The sequence below is a fragment of the Akebia trifoliata genome, chromosome 2 (assembly GCF_017979445.1).
Source record: "Akebia trifoliata isolate Shusen 1 chromosome 2, ASM1797944v1, whole genome shotgun sequence".
In the NCBI taxonomy this organism is placed as follows: domain Eukaryota; kingdom Viridiplantae; phylum Streptophyta; class Magnoliopsida; order Ranunculales; family Lardizabalaceae; genus Akebia; species Akebia trifoliata.
The window spans coordinates 7755049-7773156 of record NC_141376.1 but is presented as its reverse complement, the minus strand read 5'-3'; the positions used below and the strand labels follow the sequence as shown (position 1 = coordinate 7773156).

General features: G+C 34.1%; 2 protein-coding genes across 2 annotated transcripts; both read right to left on the bottom strand.

Moving 5' to 3' along the window:
• Positions 1-653: 653 nt before the first annotated feature.
• On the bottom strand, positions 654-5231 carry LOC147409266 (metal transporter Nramp3.1-like). Its single transcript, XM_086427058.1, has 4 exons — positions 4392-5231; positions 3619-3755; positions 2857-3509; positions 654-1328 (listed from the first exon to the last, which is right to left on the bottom strand). The coding sequence occupies exons 1-4, from the start codon at positions 4997-4999 to the stop codon at positions 1107-1109; spliced, it is 1620 nt and encodes a 539-aa protein (XP_086283184.1). The 5' UTR covers positions 5000-5231; the 3' UTR covers positions 654-1106.
• Positions 5232-13152: 7921 nt separating this feature from the next.
• LOC147409265 (cytochrome P450 81Q32-like) lies at positions 13153-17264 on the bottom strand. Its single transcript, XM_086427050.1, has 2 exons — positions 16237-17264; positions 13153-13922 (listed from the first exon to the last, which is right to left on the bottom strand). Exons 1-2 carry the CDS (start codon positions 17155-17157, stop codon positions 13299-13301), a joined length of 1545 nt encoding a protein of 514 aa, XP_086283176.1. The 5' UTR covers positions 17158-17264; the 3' UTR covers positions 13153-13298.
• Between the last annotated feature and the right edge of the window lie 844 nt (positions 17265-18108).

The following is an 18108-nucleotide window of genomic DNA, read 5'->3' as shown; positions in this document are numbered from 1 at the left end:
TATACAAAATCAGTTTAATGAATTATTTTTTATTGATGGATTTGAGTTTTTTGATGGGTTACAAAGCCTAACATTAATCTAAATTGAAGATAGACGTCCATCAAATCATTAATATGGTTTTTCAAGTATATCAAGTATCCCAAATATCTGTTTAGCGACACTATCTTATCCACAATTATACTTGCAAGACAAAATCAAAGAGATCTGATATGAATAGTTTAATTCCCATCACATTCTTTTTCCGCAGAGCCGAGGAGCATTGTCCTTCTTTGCAAATCACTTCTAAAGGGGAAAAATTCACCATGATGCATCATTGCTTGGCCATCTTCATCAAACTTGGTTTTATTAGAGGGATGTACATGTGGTACAAATGTTCGTGTGGTACGAATCACGACCATTATCCATGTTTAGGTAAGAATAGAAATTATCTAGTTTGGAGGGTTGGATACGAGTTTATAAAATATCGGGGCAGACCACGGGGTACAAGATGAAGTTGAGTCTCCAATTCAGCACAAATGCTAGGAGATGATCTAAGTGCCTTCATATTCAAAGTTGACAAAGAAATCATAAAGATATTAGTGCAAATTTTCACATTAACAGTCATTTTAAATCATTGGTTTTGAAGCACAAACTTGAGTATATAATCCCATATAGATAAAAAAGAACAGCAACTTCAAAATGGAATTACAACAGATATATCCAAAGCCATTATTTTAAAACCATTATTATACTCTCTTTTTTTTGGAAGGGTAGTCTTGAACCAATATTTTTTTGTTATTGCCAATCTTAACATAATCAACTAAGAAAGTTTTGCAATTACATTGTAATAACGACTTACATATCTAACTTGGAAATTGATGAACTTCTATGGACCTGTTACAAGAGAAGTCGGTAAAAACTTTCAAATTGCCACCTGTGAAAATGCAATATCCATCCGAATTGCTACACGATGCTAGTACGAGTAGTTTCTTGAAAGTATACATAAAGGTTACAGATCTGCATTGTTACAGAGGAGACAGCCTTTTTGCAACTTGGCAACTTCATTGTAAATGTGAATCTGATCTTTGTAGTTAAAAGATGAGGGATAAACATGTATGCTGATCTGCTCAGTTTATGGAGTTGGCGAATATCTTAGGGTGTAGTGTGCTGAGCCATTTGAAAAGGACACCATCTCTCGAAATAAGATATATAATAAATGTAATATATGCCACTGTTGCAATGCATACAAGAGAACCAAACAACAGTCCATGCACTTCAGAAGAGAAGAAATCCAGTAAAAGGTACCCGTTGATCACCATTACCAGACCAGCTACAGACCATGCCACCATCTACAATGAGAATTCAATAAAATTTGTTACGCTGTCCATGCCCATATTCTGTGGGAGTAACTTTCACTAATACAGGAAATAGTTCAGGTTCGGTTAGTGGTGCTAAGGCAGTAAACTTTCCACCCGTTCCATGCAACATGAACAAGTAATAAGCGAATGAAGAATGATCAAACATTATTATGCCATGCTCATCATTAACAAAATAAATTTTCTTTGCACGTATAATGGTTATATATAATACATATATAAATTTCAATAACAGTTTCGACAACCAGTATAGTCTCAATCTTAGGAAATTCTTCAATGTCGTAGGATTCTTGGGAGTATCGCGCGTGGCTTCAAGCCTACAAGCTATTGTCCAAATGAGATCAAAAGAACTATAAAGGGGTGAGTATAATAATAGAGAAAGATTTGATGGATAGTTTTTGAATGTTGAGAGAGTAAGAGATGAGGTTTTGTTAAATAAATTAGTCTTCAGAGAGGAGTTAGGTAATGGTTTTAACACTATCCAGCCCAGATAAGATTGGATTGATTGGTTATTATGTAAATTTCTACAAGAGAGAGAGAGAATTTAGGATGGAACTTAAAATGGGCATGTAGGTAAAGAGATTATGAGATATGAGGGGCTCACAAAGGACAAGTAAATAGTAATTGCAATTCTTGAGGTGGTAGAAATATGCTAGAGATAAATTAAAAAGAAAGTAAAATGAAATTTAGATGCAAAAAATTGCCAAGTTAAATGAAATGGCCAATTGCATCCAAAGAGTGGCAAAGAGGTTCTTGTACAGAAAGAAATGGTGGTGGAGTGATGAGGTATAGATTTGCTAAAAGGAAAAAAAAAAAAAAAGATTCTAGTACACAACTTGGATATGGACAAGCAAGGTCACATGATGGCCTAAATAATAAGTTCGGTACAAGAGAGGGTGCTAAATATTCATAGGCTTGCAAGAATAACTAAAAAATTGGAGAAACAAATCAGTATTCAAAATCTACTTTCCTATAACAAGGACATCGAGGAAAGGTAGATTTTTTAAAAATCTACTTTCCTATTGTAAAAATACACCATTCAAATTTGTAACAGTACACCCATCCTTATCATCAGTATTCATTAATAGTTTATAAACCTCTGCTCCGATTATCTTTGAGGTCGTGGGTTCAATACAGTTCTAGCAACTGAAAGTTCTTATTCCCCAAAGCTAATAATCTAATCAACCTTTCTTCTTACAATCTAATGAAGCGTGCTAGCAACTCTTCTGCGCTCCAAATCAGTTTCTTTGTTTTACAAACATATACACATCAAATTCCCAAAATGTCACAATCTACTTGCAGTTGATTGAAATGTGAAGAAATTCAATTGCTGATGAATTATCATACTTGCTCTGATGACTTTTAGCAAAGGTAACGCAGAGAAGTGTAAATATATAAAATTTCTATTGAAGCCGATTCAAAAAATATGTTAAGGGAGCAGGGTACCTTGAGATTAGCGATCAACCTGGTTTTTGGAAACTAAGGAAAGAATACAACTCACCTTGAGAAAACGACCAATCTTAAAGACACCCATGACCTCTTCCTTGGAAACTAAGCAAAGAAGTGGAATAAGAGCGAATGGGATCTGAACCGACTGAAGCACATTAAGCCATTCATTCAAAACATCCAATGCAGATTCAGAGGTGTCAAAAACAAGAGCAACAATTATAGTTGGGACAATAGCAAAGCTTCTTGTGATCAATGATCTTTGCCATTTCTTCAAACCGAGATTGAGAAAACCTCCCATAATAAACTGTCCCGCATAAGTCCCAGTAATAGTGCTACTTTGCCCAGCCGCTAACAACCCGATAGCCCATATATAGAGAATCGGTAACAGTCCTCCGCCGTACTTCTCTTGCAAATATTTCCCAGCATTTACTAGGCCTATACTATTGGCTTGTTCTGTACCATAAAATCCCTTGGCGAAAACAGTAGTCACAAACAGATTGATCATGAATGAGATGAAGAGGGCAATGGTTGACTCGATGGAATAGTAATTGAGGGCTTCTTGAACCCGACCTTTCTTATTTATGTCAATTTTCCTTGATTGTACAAGAGCTGAATGTAAGAATACATTGTGAGGCATAATTACACAACCAACAACCCCCACAGCTTGCCGGATTGTTTTAGAGCTAAGTTTTGGAACTAAAACACCTACAAAAGGAACCAAATTCAGCTATTCATGCAGTTATAGTGTAGGATAATAAATCAAAGGAACTCAATATAAATTTAAAAAATATAACAAAAATGAATATCTCAATACCAATCAGAAGATCCTTGCCACTGGGTTTTGTATCGCCGAACATCCACGCAAATGAAAGGGCCATTGTAGCTATAAGAACTGCGAAAACAGCTTCCAATTTCCTCACCCCATAGTTCTCCAGAAATAAAAAGATGAAACTGTTCACCGCAACAGAATAAATACGCTCAAAAAAATACAATTTAATCATTTGAGAGAGTTAAATCTTCAGAAAACAAAAACCCAAAAGTCGAATTCAATTTTGAGATTAAAAAAGTTGGTTCTAGTCATAAAAAACACACACTGAAAGCTAAGAATGAGAAAATTCTTAAAGAAAAGCTTGAACATTTTTTTATAAGGAAGGTAGGTAAAAAAAAAATATAAGATATGAGGGGCTCACAACTTAAAATACGATATAATCATCTGAGAATAGTTAGTTGAACCGAATTTGGCGATTAAAATTTAGTTCTAATCCATGAAAAACATACAGAAAAAGCTAAGAATGAGAAATCTTCAAGAAAAAGTTTTAACTTTTGAAAAGGAAAAAAAAAAACCTAATTTCCATTAAAATTTCATCCCAATTCAATCAATTAAACCAAAACCTGTTTAAAAATAACAAATAAAGAACCTGAATTCCATTAATAAATAATAAAAAAAAACACATAGAACCTTGTTTTTTTTCTTCTTTTCTTACCAATCGTCCAACAAAATTCCATCCCAATTCAATCAATTAAACCAGATTAAAAAACACAAAACCTCCACACAAAAAAAAGTAAATTTTCTTCTTCTTTTCTTACCAATCAATGGCAGTTATAAGAACACCAACCCAAAGGGGCAAAAACCCATTACTCAAAATCTGGATCGCAATCGCACTACCAATCACCTCCTGAATATCAGCTCCAATCAAAGCAAATTCCGCCATAACCCACAACAAAAACCTTGCCCAATTCGAATACTCATCCCTACAAAGCTCCGCCAAATGCCTACCTGTCGCAACCCCAAGTCTCGCAGACAACAATTGAATTAAAAGCCCCATAATCGTCGCCCACATCAACAACCACAATAGCGAGTACCCAGCAATCGCTCCCGACTGTAGATCTCCCTCGAGATTCCCCGGATCGAGAAACGCAATACTCATCAAAAACCCAGGTCCCGTAAACAACCAAAGTTTCTTCCATGAGAATGGTGGGGTTGCAGAGATATCTTCAGAAACAAGGCTCTCGCTCTCGTCGATTCCAACAACCAAGATCTTCTCGCTCGACTGGAAAGCAGTTTCTTCGTCTTCTTCGGATTCGAGAGATCGAGTCACCAATAACCTGTCTTCTTCTTCTTCTTCTTCTTTTTCTTCTTTTTCTTCTTGATCTTTTTCTTTTTGTTTCTGTTCGTGCTGTTGTTTAGAAGACATGGTCGAAGTACTGAATCAATTCTTCTTCGTCGACTCCCCAAAAAGACTAGAACTCCTCCCACTCCCACTATTGATTTGGTTCTTTACGGATAGAGAACTACAGGTATGTGCGACCGTGTAACAGAAAGCGGGAGAATATGGGATGGTTCCTGTAGCATTACAATTACAATACTACAGATATCTCGAGATGAACTTTTGGGGGTCGAGTCTTAAAGGAACCAAGCCCGTTAGGAATCCAAATGATTCTAAGTAAGTGCGTTTAAATTGAGCCTTTATAGAGTAATCATGTCGACATGTCAAATACGTTTATTAAGCTGGTTGTGTTTTGGATCAGGGTGATCAACCCGTTTACCATGTTTTGACCCATTTAATTATTGTGTCACTAACAAGTCATGTTGATCCATTTACGATTACGCCCACACTCGTTTAGAATCCATTAAATGGTTGTGATGGGTTTTTTCGGGTGGTGAAACTTGATTATGTGATTTTATTTTGGTTCTAGGTTGGTGGACATTGATTATAATTGTGTTAGAGTCATAATTGTGTTTGTGTTCGAGTCATAATCGTGTCGTGTTCACGATTTGTTTTAATGAGAATATTACTCAACCCAACCTGCTTGTAAGACAGGTTACACAATTTGTGTCGCTTTACCTTTTTAATAAATATGTCATCTTCGAGTCTAAGGTTTTGACATAATTATTAAATGAGTTGTGTTCAATATTGCCATCCCTAAACAATTTAATTCTACCTACTAAATACCCACATATACGAAATCGACTTGTTCATTTACTTCTATAATATAAATGATTGAAGGTTTTTGACTTTTAATTTTCATATAATCATATTCAAACTTAAAATAGGTTATTGCTTGTGAATATTTATTATTTGCAAAGATATAAGTTTTTATTGTAAAAATAAACATTAACTCATATTTTTATTAGAATAATCTATGATTATGCCATAGATGCTGATAAATAATGTGGTATTCTTGGAAGGGAAAAGTTCTGCAATGATTTTGTAGATGCAATTTTTCATATTATCATATTTCATGATACGGAAAAGACTTGTATGTAAAGAAGAGGAAATTCTACAATTATATATGATAAAACTTTCACAAATTAGGACATGCTCGATCTTAGAATCAAAATCTCATAATATAAAACCAAAGTAAGGACTGACAAAAAATTGATAAAGGAATAAATTTAATGCGAGCAATAAAAAAAACTAGCCATCATAACTGCCAAATAAATATCATTTGACATGTATCAAAACATGCTAAGAATTCAATCCCAATATATGACATCATGTTCAAACAATAAGAATTGTAGTTAAAAAGTGAATGGTGTTCTTTTGATGCTAATTATCTTATCAAAATTAAAGAGGCCGAACAATATTTAAGATTTTTAAACCAAGGGTTTATACCAATTTAAATCTTATAATTAGATCAAAATCAAAATGGTCTAGCAATTTTAGATTTTTAAACCAAGGGATTTCACAAATTTAAATCTCTTGATGGCCGATGCTAATTGTCTCATCAAAATCAAAGAGGCCTAACAATTTAAGAATTTTAGATTGAGGGTCCGCATAAATTTATAAATATCTTTCAAAAGTTTGAAAAGAAATTTTTTTCTTAATTACTATATCATTTTGCTTTGCCAAACTTTTTTCTTTTATTCTCTTTTTTAATAAATAAGTAACTAGGAGGTAAAGACCGGCTTTGAATCCAAGGTATGTTATCAACACTCATTAACTTTAAGCAACTTAATAGTAATGGCGTTTTCCTATTATTCTCTGTAGTACTCATTGAACAGTGGGGAGCCCATGCTTAAAAGTAAAATCCAACACATCAACTATATTATGATCATGATTTGGATCAGATTTGAAAAATAATCACAAGAAAAGATTCTTTTTAAATTTAATTGGATGGATTGAAAATGAGCGATTAATGAACACCAACATTTCAACAAAAGGGATTTTATTTTAGGCAGATTTACCAAAACATGCACAACTTTTCATTTATTTCCCAAAACAGTACACTGTAGCAATTAATTTCGAAAACGGTAAATTTACCGTTTTCGGAATTAATTTTTTTTACCAAAACGGTAAAAACAGTAAAATGTATTTTTTTTATACCAAAAATACCCTTTTTTATTTTTTGACTGAAATTACAAAAATAAAATTGATTTCGGTAAAAAAAAATTATAAATATATATGATTGATGGATTACTGAAAGAGAGTGAATCTTTTTAGTTGGATTTTCATTTTTTTAAGGTTAAAATTGTAAATATATATGTAAAACAAAAAAAGGGTATTTTTCGATATAAAAAAAAATATTTTACTATTTTTACCGTTTTGGTAAAAAATATTAATTCCGAAAACGGTAAATTTACCGTTTTCGGAATTAATTGCTACAGTGTACCGTTTTCGGAATTAATTTCGAAAACTCTACCGTTTTGATAAATTATTCTTTATTTTATATCACATCGGCAGTCTTTCAACTGTCTAACTAAAATACAGGAAAAAAAGCACTATAGAGGATCCACTCTCGATCAAGATGTATTTTCGAATATAACAACTCAAGAAGATACAAATTATCATGAAACCTCTCTCAACTAGACATGATACATATCAATTCCTTTGAAGCATGCAATGTTCAAGGTCTTGAGCTAAAATTAGACTTGGTCAGGTCTCAATTTGGGTGTGCTTAAATGAAAGGACGAGGTCTGACATTGTCTTAACATGTGGTAAATAAAAGGAACGATTGGTAAGCGAAACTTTTGCGCAGACACATGTCAGCATCTCTCCCATTGATATAGTAAAGACGGAACTTGACTATCTTTTTTAAAACCTTAAACACAAATATTTAGCTTGATTGATGATTTATAAGCATTTAAATTTGATAATTTTTGTAACTCAAATGTAAGGTCTATATATTTGTAGATCAAACAAAAGAATGGTTTGAAAAACGTCAAAGGCTTTACATGAAAACAGCAAATTCGCACCTCTCTAACATAGCAAAATGAGATCTTACCATGCAGTATTCTAGACCTTTGATATTTATTGATCCTTTACGCTGTTCTGTACTTCAAAAAATTTCATTCCGAAGTACACGGCATGGTATCTACTTTATTAAGAGTTTTCGATCCAGTGCATCCGATGTCAAACAAATACGACTACTGTCCAATACTTCTGCAACGATTAGAGCTATTAATGATGAAACTACAGTATCTACGGTGGTTACATTAGGTCCACCGTAGACCCTATGTCTACGATAACATCTCTTTCTTTAAAGGTAAATTTAAGTGGATCCCACCCTTGGAAAAACCTCTCCCCCACTCCCATCCGTCCTTATTGCGCGAAGAATAAAGAGAGAATTCTCAAAATTCTAAATGAGGACAAATAGACGACGTAGACGGCCTGTAGTCTTATGAGTTTTTGTCCAGTAATTTTTTAGATACCCCTCCATGTTTTAGTGAATATTTGTGATACCCCTATATTATCATGCTTTCCATTAATGTGGTCTTCTATATTAGGCTAACCGTCGCCCCTTACGCCCGATTACAGAACCGTAGATCCTTTACCTTGTGATACACAAGAAAAGATTTTTGATTCTATGTATCCTGATACAAATGATCTATGATTTTATGATGGGGGTGTAGGTTAGAGATCATTATTCTTAAACTAATGTGTAATTGATTAAATGCACTTATCTAAAAAATTAGACATCTCCTATCTCTCAAAAAAAATTTAATTCTCATCTTCAACATTAGGATTTTATTTATACTTAAACCGTCAAGTCTCAAGAACAATACTACATTTTCGGAGATGTGGATGATGATGAAAGGTTAGATAGAAAAATCAAGAGAGGTCTTATATTAGAGATTAAGTTGAGATTGAAAATGATTGATTGATGATGAAGTTTGAGCATATTAAAAATAAATTACCATAGAATTTGAAGATGACTAGTTTTGAGAAGAAAACTCAATGATTTGTCGCGAATGGTTGAACATGAGGGAGTTTAGATCACTTTTCAACAATTTATAAGAGAAGACTAAGGTAAAAAGGGCATATCATGAATTTGAAAACATAGAGTTTATCTAAAATATTCATTAAAATGTGGAGGGTATGTCTAAACCACCCAAATGTAAATAAGAATGTAATACAAAATAGAAGTTTTGATAAATCGCATAAGTTTTTGTTTGTTGTCGATCCAATACCATTAATCAATGAAACAAACAATCTTATATGATGAAATTAGAATAATTCTCATTGTCAATAATGAGAAAGAAGAAAGTTAAATATATTTAATCTTTAAATCAAATGAGAAAAAATCATAGAGAATATGTATTTAAAATTAAACAAAGGAGGGAGACAAAGAATGGAAGAAAATAGAGTTTGAGATAAGCATGAGTCATGCCTAATCAAATTTGTAAAGAGACAAGCATGAGTTATTGTATCTTAAAGTAATCATTTCCTATGGTCTCATTTTCTATCTTTCACATAGTAAGCAATACATTTTCAAATGCTAGATGATCGCAAATCAACCGGCGGCGGATATGCAATTTTCATGGGGTCGAATCTAACACCATGGAATTCCTGTAAACAACAAACAATAGCTCATTCTAGTATTGAAGCAGAATATCGTGCACTTGCCAACTCAATCATAAAAATAACTTGGTTGCAATCGCTCCTTGGTGAACTAGGCCTTTTCTTATCATACTATCCTATTTAATGGTGTGACAACGTGGGAGTCACTTATCTTATGCCCAACCCAATCTTTCATGCACGGACGAAACATGTGGAGTACAAGGTATCTAAAGGAGATCTCGATGTTCGATTCATCTCCACCAAAGATCAATTATTTGATCTCTTTACTAAAGGACTGTCTCATAATCAATTTCAAGATATGCGGTTCAAGCTCAAAGTCGATGATATGATGAGTTTGAAGGGACGTGCAAAGAGATAAGCATGAGTCATGTCAATAAGAGAATGAGTTATACTGTATCAAAATCGTATCCAATATATCCCTTTGGTTTCCAATAAGGAACTCAAACACTATACAAACTCAAATGAGTCATGCTGAAGTGATCTCAAGTTGGAACCTCATCTTCTTGACGTGAAAGTAGATAGGAACCATTGATGTTTTTTTTACTCGTATCTCAGTGAAAGCATTTATGGTTCTTATACACTTTCATGTCAAGAAGTGCGATATAAGGTTCTAGCTTGAGGTCAATATATATATATATGATATGAACTCTACTCACACGGTGGATTAAGATGCGTGGGATAGAGAGATTTCCTTATCTTTTGGTTTTATCTTGGTATTAGAGCAGAAAAATTTAGAGGTTTTTTTTCCAAATCTTCAATGGCTTCTCCTACTGAAAACTCATTCAACCAATGCTCAAACTCTTTCAATCAACAAATTCGACATTGTTTGCCTCTCAAACTCAATTCCAATAATTATTAGGGGTGGAGTTAGGATTTTCTTGTAGTGGGGGCAAACTATAGTTAGTTGTATAGTTGAAGAACTTGAAGATGAATGATTTTAGAGAGAAATTCAGAGGTTTTTGGATAAAAGTTGAAGAAAATGATATTTAGGTTATTTCCAATTAGTATATGAGAAGGTCTGGTCAAGAGGCAATGTCAAAAATTGAGAAGGGAAGGGGAGAGGGAAGGTGTGGGGGCAAATGAGGAGAGAGGTGAGGGAGTGGGGACAAATGGGGTATGTAATTAGTTGAAAATATAGGGGTATCTCAAAGTTCTGTGGAGGCAATTGCCCTCACCAGTTCCTTAATAGCTCCACCCTGATAATTATCTCCTTTGGATATAACGGTTCATGCCTATTCTGAGGATTTTTCTCTCTGTCTTGTTTTGGGGAAAAACAACATGTAAAGGTATTTGTTTTTGTTATATTTTAATAAAATAGGTATATGTTAGTCGATGCAAGTTCACTTTCCTAATTTAAGAAAACTAATATTGATTTTTTGCCATACAAAAAAAAAAAAAAAAAAAAATGCTCACCTAAAAATTGATATATTACTTCTTTCTTTCAACTTTTTTTTTATAATTGGAACGATAGCAAACAAGCCATGACGCACAAATCCGATTAACAGTTAAAATTTTTAATTAAAAATATTTGAATTTAATATTATGATATTGTCATGGATAGCATTTTTTACGGTTGAAGTCTGAAAGAGGTGGACCAATCATTCAGAAGCATAATGGAACCCTAGAGTGTTCCACTTGCCTTTCAAACACTTTATTAAAGTGTATTGAGATGCATTAGATCTTGTGATATAGTAGCGTTATGTAATCAATTGTGTCCACACTCTTTATTTAATATGACATTAAAACCAGAATCAATTAATATGGGTTTTCAGTTAATCTGAAATTTGTCATGGTATCAGATCCATGGCCGATTTCGATCTTGCGATCAGGCCGACCATGCTCCTTGTTTCTAACTCATGTCTAATGCAACTCTCGTGAAACCATCCACTCACCATCTTCTTATCATACATTCCTTACAATCCTCACAAGAGTCACCATCACATCATACAATTCATGTGCACACCCTTGTATTTGACGGCCTAAGGTCATTGAATTTCATAAAATTTGATGGATCAAGATGTCAATTTTTCATTGTCAAATTTTCTTTCTCGACAGACCAAAACTGTTAAATTAATAGAGGATGCGAGAAATTTAATGGCTTTAAACCATCGAATTGGGGATCATCAAAATTTTCAACAGCCATAAGTCGTCAAAATTCGGTTTTTAAAATTTATGAGCTTTGGCCCATCGAATTTTCCTGTCAAAATTTTCAGTTTTCACATAGTGCAGTCTCTATACTACTTGATTCTACTAATTTAGAAGAAAATAAAAAGAGAAGACACCAACCTCCTCCAATGAAGAAAGACATATTTCTTAGCATTGGGGAAGAGCCTAACATATTAAAGATTTTTCTTCAACAATTTCTTCCTCTTGAGTGCAATCAATTGATGTTTGCTAGATTGTCACCAGTCAACACCTTGATGTTCATCGCCGCATGCTACACTAAGGCCGAAGTTTTGGGTTTTGTAAAATTTGAGCATCACGTTTCCACCTCCTGGACTTACTTTATGAAGCACTACAACTGGTGTCTTGGGCCCGCATACATATAATCCTCACTTTCTTTCCAAAATCCAATTATGATATTAGCCTTAACCCAGCCAAGCCTCATTCTCTTAATAGTTTCATGCGGTTGTCTTTTGGTCCAGCTCCTTCCACATACAACTAAAGCCCATACAAGTCCACTTAAGGACCAACAATTAATGTACGAGTTTGTGTGATTGTCATGTCTGATCTATTAGTTATTAGTTATACAAACACTTTCATTTCACCAAATTTGAGTTATGATTGTTAAGTATGTAGTCTCTTACTTGATGGGTCCAATGCCCAATTTGGCTCATTATATTTTTAAGGTCCATGGAGGCTATTGTCAATGATCAAGCCCATGAAAGAGTCGACATTGAGCCCATTAATGGTGCATTGATCATTAAAACACTTTGGGACTAACATCCCTCGGATTTTAGTCTTGCCAAAACTGATCATGACCCTGGGGGCCCATTTGACTGGAGCAAGCACTCCTTGTCTTCTAAATTAGTGGGCATATCATCTATCATCTTCCTGTCAACAATTAAGAGTCTTCTTCATCTCCACCAACGACATGCAATTGGCAATCATATACATCAACAAATAAGTGGTGAAATCTTCAATGACCAAGATTGATGTTTCGACTACCCAACAACAATCGAGTTATGAATTCATGAAAGGAATTGTAATTATGTAATTAATTGTATGCTCATTCTTCAAAGGAACATGAGCATATGATTGCGGGAGAGTATTTGACTATTAATTATGTTATACTTTATTAATATGTATTGAGATGCATAGAATCATGTAGTTAGGTTGTATCTTATTAAAGTTTATTGAGATACCTTGGATCATGTTGATATAGTTAAGGTAGTTATGTAACCACCAGAATCCACATTCTCTATTTAATATGAAATTTGTCAGTATTTTCTAAAATCTAAATGTACAATGACCTCAGTATGGAAATCTCTTTGGTAAGTACCATACTAGTGTCTAAATTGAAAAATTGTATGGGAAGATGAACATAACTAAAAATCTCAGAGTGTTTGGCGAATGGAAAAAGCCTCAAGACAACAAAATAATAAGTACATGAAGAACCTATAACCATATAGTTCGTAGGACAAACTTATTAATAATGTATAAAAGTTGAGAAAAACTTATTAAGAATGTATCAAAGTTGAGAAAGTAGGTTCAGCATGGTTGATCGTGGCTTACACTTAGCCTCCAAGGGTCGAGCCTTGGGCATGGTGAGTCCAGCCCCTTCGGTCATATCCACCATTTCTTCTCCGATCCTTTCCCACTCGAGACACTGGATCAAGGTTGCTAAAGTCAATCCGACAACACGCATCGCCAATCCTTCACCAGGACACGCCCTCCTTCCTGACCCAAACGGCATCAACTTGTACCCATCTCTTACACCACCTTCCATGCCTTTAAACCTCTCTGGTTTGAATTTAGTGGGCTCAACCCATATGCTAGGGTCATTGTGTATGGCCCACGCGTTAACCAATAGCATTGTGCCACGTGGGATTTTGTAACCTCCTACAATGCACTCTTCTGATGACTCATGTGGTACTAGTAATGGGCCAATTGGATACATCCGAAGTGTCTCAATAATGATGTTATGGAGGTATGGAAGCTTAGGAAGATCAGATTCATTGACTAATCGTCCTTGTTCCACATGAGCGTCGATCTCGGCTTGGGCCTTCTTGATGATTTCTGGATGATTAAGTAAAACCGACATTACCCATTCCATGGTCCCTGCTGAAGTGTCTGTACCCGCTGCTAACAACACCTACACACAATAACAAAATTAAAAAAGAGACCCCAATATGATAGAATTTAGAATAGGAGGAAAGTGTTTGCTCCATCATTGGAGGAGTAAATTTATATCTCAGCTATTCAAAAGATTTCATGTGGCATCCCTTCGCCACTTTATTTATTTATTTCTAGCTTGTCATTGGATGTACCTCCTTGAAATATCCAAAATGCATATATTATGATTATGAAATGGATACTCGGATCAAATGTAACAATCAAATCCTTACAATTTTGAGAATTTGCCAGAAATGGTCAAAATGCATCAAAATTCAAAAATTACATTTGAATGTTTAAAATTATGTGTATATATAAATTTCCGTTCTTGGCTCCCAGTCAGAATGGATGGCAATCTTCATTGGAAAATTAAAGTATATTAAAGAGACGTGAAAAGGGCATTATAAGTATTTTCAAAAATATCATAAGAGAGATGAGAGTGACCTGCATTAAGAAAGAAACATAATTGGATTGGACTATCAAGATAATGCCAAACAAAAAAAAGGAGATTTAAAAAGAAGTCTCTTGTACAGTGTGCATTAAGTAATTGTCAATTTAATTTTTGCTACATATCAGTGTAGAGCATTTCAAACCTAATTTCTGTTACATGTCACTGTGGAAACATTTCAAACCGTTTCTAAAGGTCAATTGAGAAATATTTTACTCACAAATCTACAAATCTCACAGGGTAACTCAAGTTCCACTGCGTGACAGGTAATTTTGTAAATATAGAGATGCGTCAATATGTGGGCTAATGTGATTGGTCAACCTAAGATCCCATATCCCATGAGATCTACGAGGAAAAAGTCGATGGGTAAATTTTTTGAATAATACTGGAGTGACATAAAGATTGACCTCAATTCACAATTTTCTGACGTGCAGGTGTGTGGAACATAGATGCTTTTCATCTAGATACGAGAAAACCATCTATAGTTATGTGCGCACGTTCACATCAGCAAAGTGTGAAATGAGGTCAATCTTTAGGTCACAATAAGGGAAAAAAAATTCAATACGTGAAGAATTCGAGTTTTATTCGATTGTGGATTGCAAAAATCCATTCTGAAATTTGATAAACAGAAGATACATAGCATACGTTTTATATGTGTATTATCCGTCTCATTTCAAAAATTCAGAAACAAAAAATTCGATAATATGATAGTGATATTAATAACGAAGCTGATGATGATGGTGAACGGTGATAATATAGTGGTGATGTTAATAATGGTGGTGGTGATATTGAGGACATTGAGGTTATTGCTCTATTGATTTATAATAGAAGATAAAAGTCAAGAATAAATTATCAATTTAAAAAATTAAGTTAATATCTCAAATAAATGTAAATAATATATCATTATTTTTTAAAAGATGAAAAGGACATTTGTCACTTAAAAAAGTGGATTCCTCCAAAATTTCAAATATGACCAATTCAAAGTCAAACTTGTGTTACATTTTACAACCTACAAGTTTACTCTTTACAACATATAACAAGTTAGACAAGCATTTTTTTTTCGATCGAGTTTTATAAAAATTTGTAAAAAAATTATTTTTAAACTTAAAATACTTGAATTATTTAGAATAATTCAATAATCGAAACAATAATACTTTCATTAAAAAAAAAAAAAAAATCGTAAGAAATCTCCAATCTCCAAGAGATTATGCCACACATAAGCTCAAACTCAAAGTCCACAGAGTCAAATCAAATCAACAAGTCATGAGTTGACTCAGAATCATCAAATAACACAGTGAATATTTAAAATTATACTTGATACTTTTACAATTAAAAATATTTAAGAAATACTACTCTTTAGAGTTTAATCCAACGAGGTGTCTTGTAATTTTGACTCGGTTTAGTTTCCAATTTGTTAAGCGAGTTGATTCAGAAAGTACAAGGATCGAGTTAACCAATCCAAGTTTTGTACCTTCAGTCCTTCACCTCATTAAGACCACAGTTCTTTATTTAGAAAAAAAAGGTAAATTCCCAAATAATTATCGAAGTTATCAATATTTCTAAAATATTGTTGACGTTGACACAACTAGCAATCGTCAATATTATATAATTACTTTGCCAACAATAGCGACATTTCAAAAAATATCAATTTTTTTGTTGTAATTATTTGAGAATTTACCCTAAAACCATAAAAGCTCAAACACATAAGTCGATGGCGTCAAATTAACGAGTCAATAAATCGATTAACGGATCAGATTAAAATGTCGCAAATAGACTTTTAATCATCTAAGTCAATGAATATTAGATAAAATTAAAACGGATCAGATTAATGGGTCTTGGATCTTACCCCGATAGTGCCGCGGATCATTTGATCAGTATAGTATTCTGGTTCAGTCTCTTGGAGCGACAACAGAACATCGATCAACGTCCCCTGCTTCTTCCTCTCTTCAGAATCTACAGAATCGCTTCTCTTTCTCCTTCGCTCTTCGATCAATCCTTGCAAGAACTCATCTCTATTTTCTCTCAATCTCAAGAATCGCTTCTCAATCCCATTAAACCCAACCCACTTTAAAAAGGGCAAGAATTCGGCAGGATTCGAAGCGCCACTCAACAAAAGCGTTTCCTTCACAATCTCTCTAAATCGATGCCCTTCCTCCAAATCTTCCACGTTTTCACCATAATATCTCTTCCCAGCAATCATCATCATCATGATGTTTAAAGTCAAATCAGAAAACGTTGACCTCATCTCCACCGTTCGATAATTTTGATGATGATCTCCCTTTCCTCCATCATTGCCAGTGAGCCGTTGGATCATAAATCGGATCTCATCGTTACGGATGCCATTAAACATCTGGAGACGATGAGAAGATAAGATTTCAACGGCTGCAATGCGTCTGAGAGTTCTCCAGTTGTGTCCGTACGAGGCCCATATGAGTGTGGTGTAGTTGTACCCCATATGTTTCCCTACTAAGAGATGAGGGCGGTTCGCGAAGATGACGTCGTTCTTGGTGAAACATTCCTCTGCGGCGGATGGAGAGGAGACGATGAGAACCGGTCTTGAACCGAACCGAAGTAATACCACCGGTCCAAACCGGTTTGAAATTTTGGCTAAGGTTCTGTGGAGTGGTTTCTTGAAGAGATGAAGATGACCGATTATGGGGAGAGACAGAGGACTTGGTGGGAGATTTCGATTCTTTTGAAAGAGAAATTTGGAAAGGAGAAAGACGGAGAAGAAGAAGAGAAGGAAGTAGACTAGTAAGATCTCCATGGTTATAACTTAGAATTTGACCTTGTTGTGTGGTTTATCGATCCAAGAAATAAGTAGCTACGTATGTATATTTATTAACATTTGAGTCGAAGTTACTAAGAAAATGAGGTATATTTTTTCTTGAGCCTAAAGCGACCACACAAAAAATTAAAGATAGAGAAAATCTTTTGGCGTCCCAACTATTACTTATTACACCCGAATTTCTTTAAATTATGAATAACAGATACGAGTCAAAATGCAATTTTGGTTCCTATTCACTTTCTGGGGATGTGGGTCCAAAATTTAGGTTAGCAGAGCATGACTCTTAGGATATGTTTGATTGCACATAAAAAATAGGGTGAAAAATTAATTTTTATAAAAAATAACATTTTTTATGTGTTTGATTGCACATGTCTATGAAAATTCATTTTTCATTCTAATTAAGAAATTCACAAAATCATGAATTTCACTTTTTCACACATTCAATCTCATCGTTCTCGTCGTCACCATCACCACCATCGTCATTGTCGTTACTATTGTCGGTCACCCTCTCTCTCTCTCTTCTTCTCTCACCTTCGTCGTCGCCACCATCACCATGTTCTCCCATCTTCTTTTCCACCATCATCACATCATCAATGTCATGTAGAGTCACCCTCATCCTCCTTATTCTTCTTTTTCCTTCTCATTTTTCTTCTCTCTCTCTCTCCTCTAAATTTTTTTTTTCTTGATATTTTTTAAATATAGTTAAATAATGGAATTTTATATTTCCACCCTACCCATTTTTCACTTTAATATTTGCATGGATTTCAAATTTCATAGAAAATAATTTTCCATACAATCAAACTCACCCTTAAATTATTTATCACATATTGGCAATCCAAATTAACAAACACCCTTTCAAATAGGAATTAAGATTTTCACATTAATTTTGTTTAATTTTTTTTCATAAACCACTATGTTGATTTCGTACTA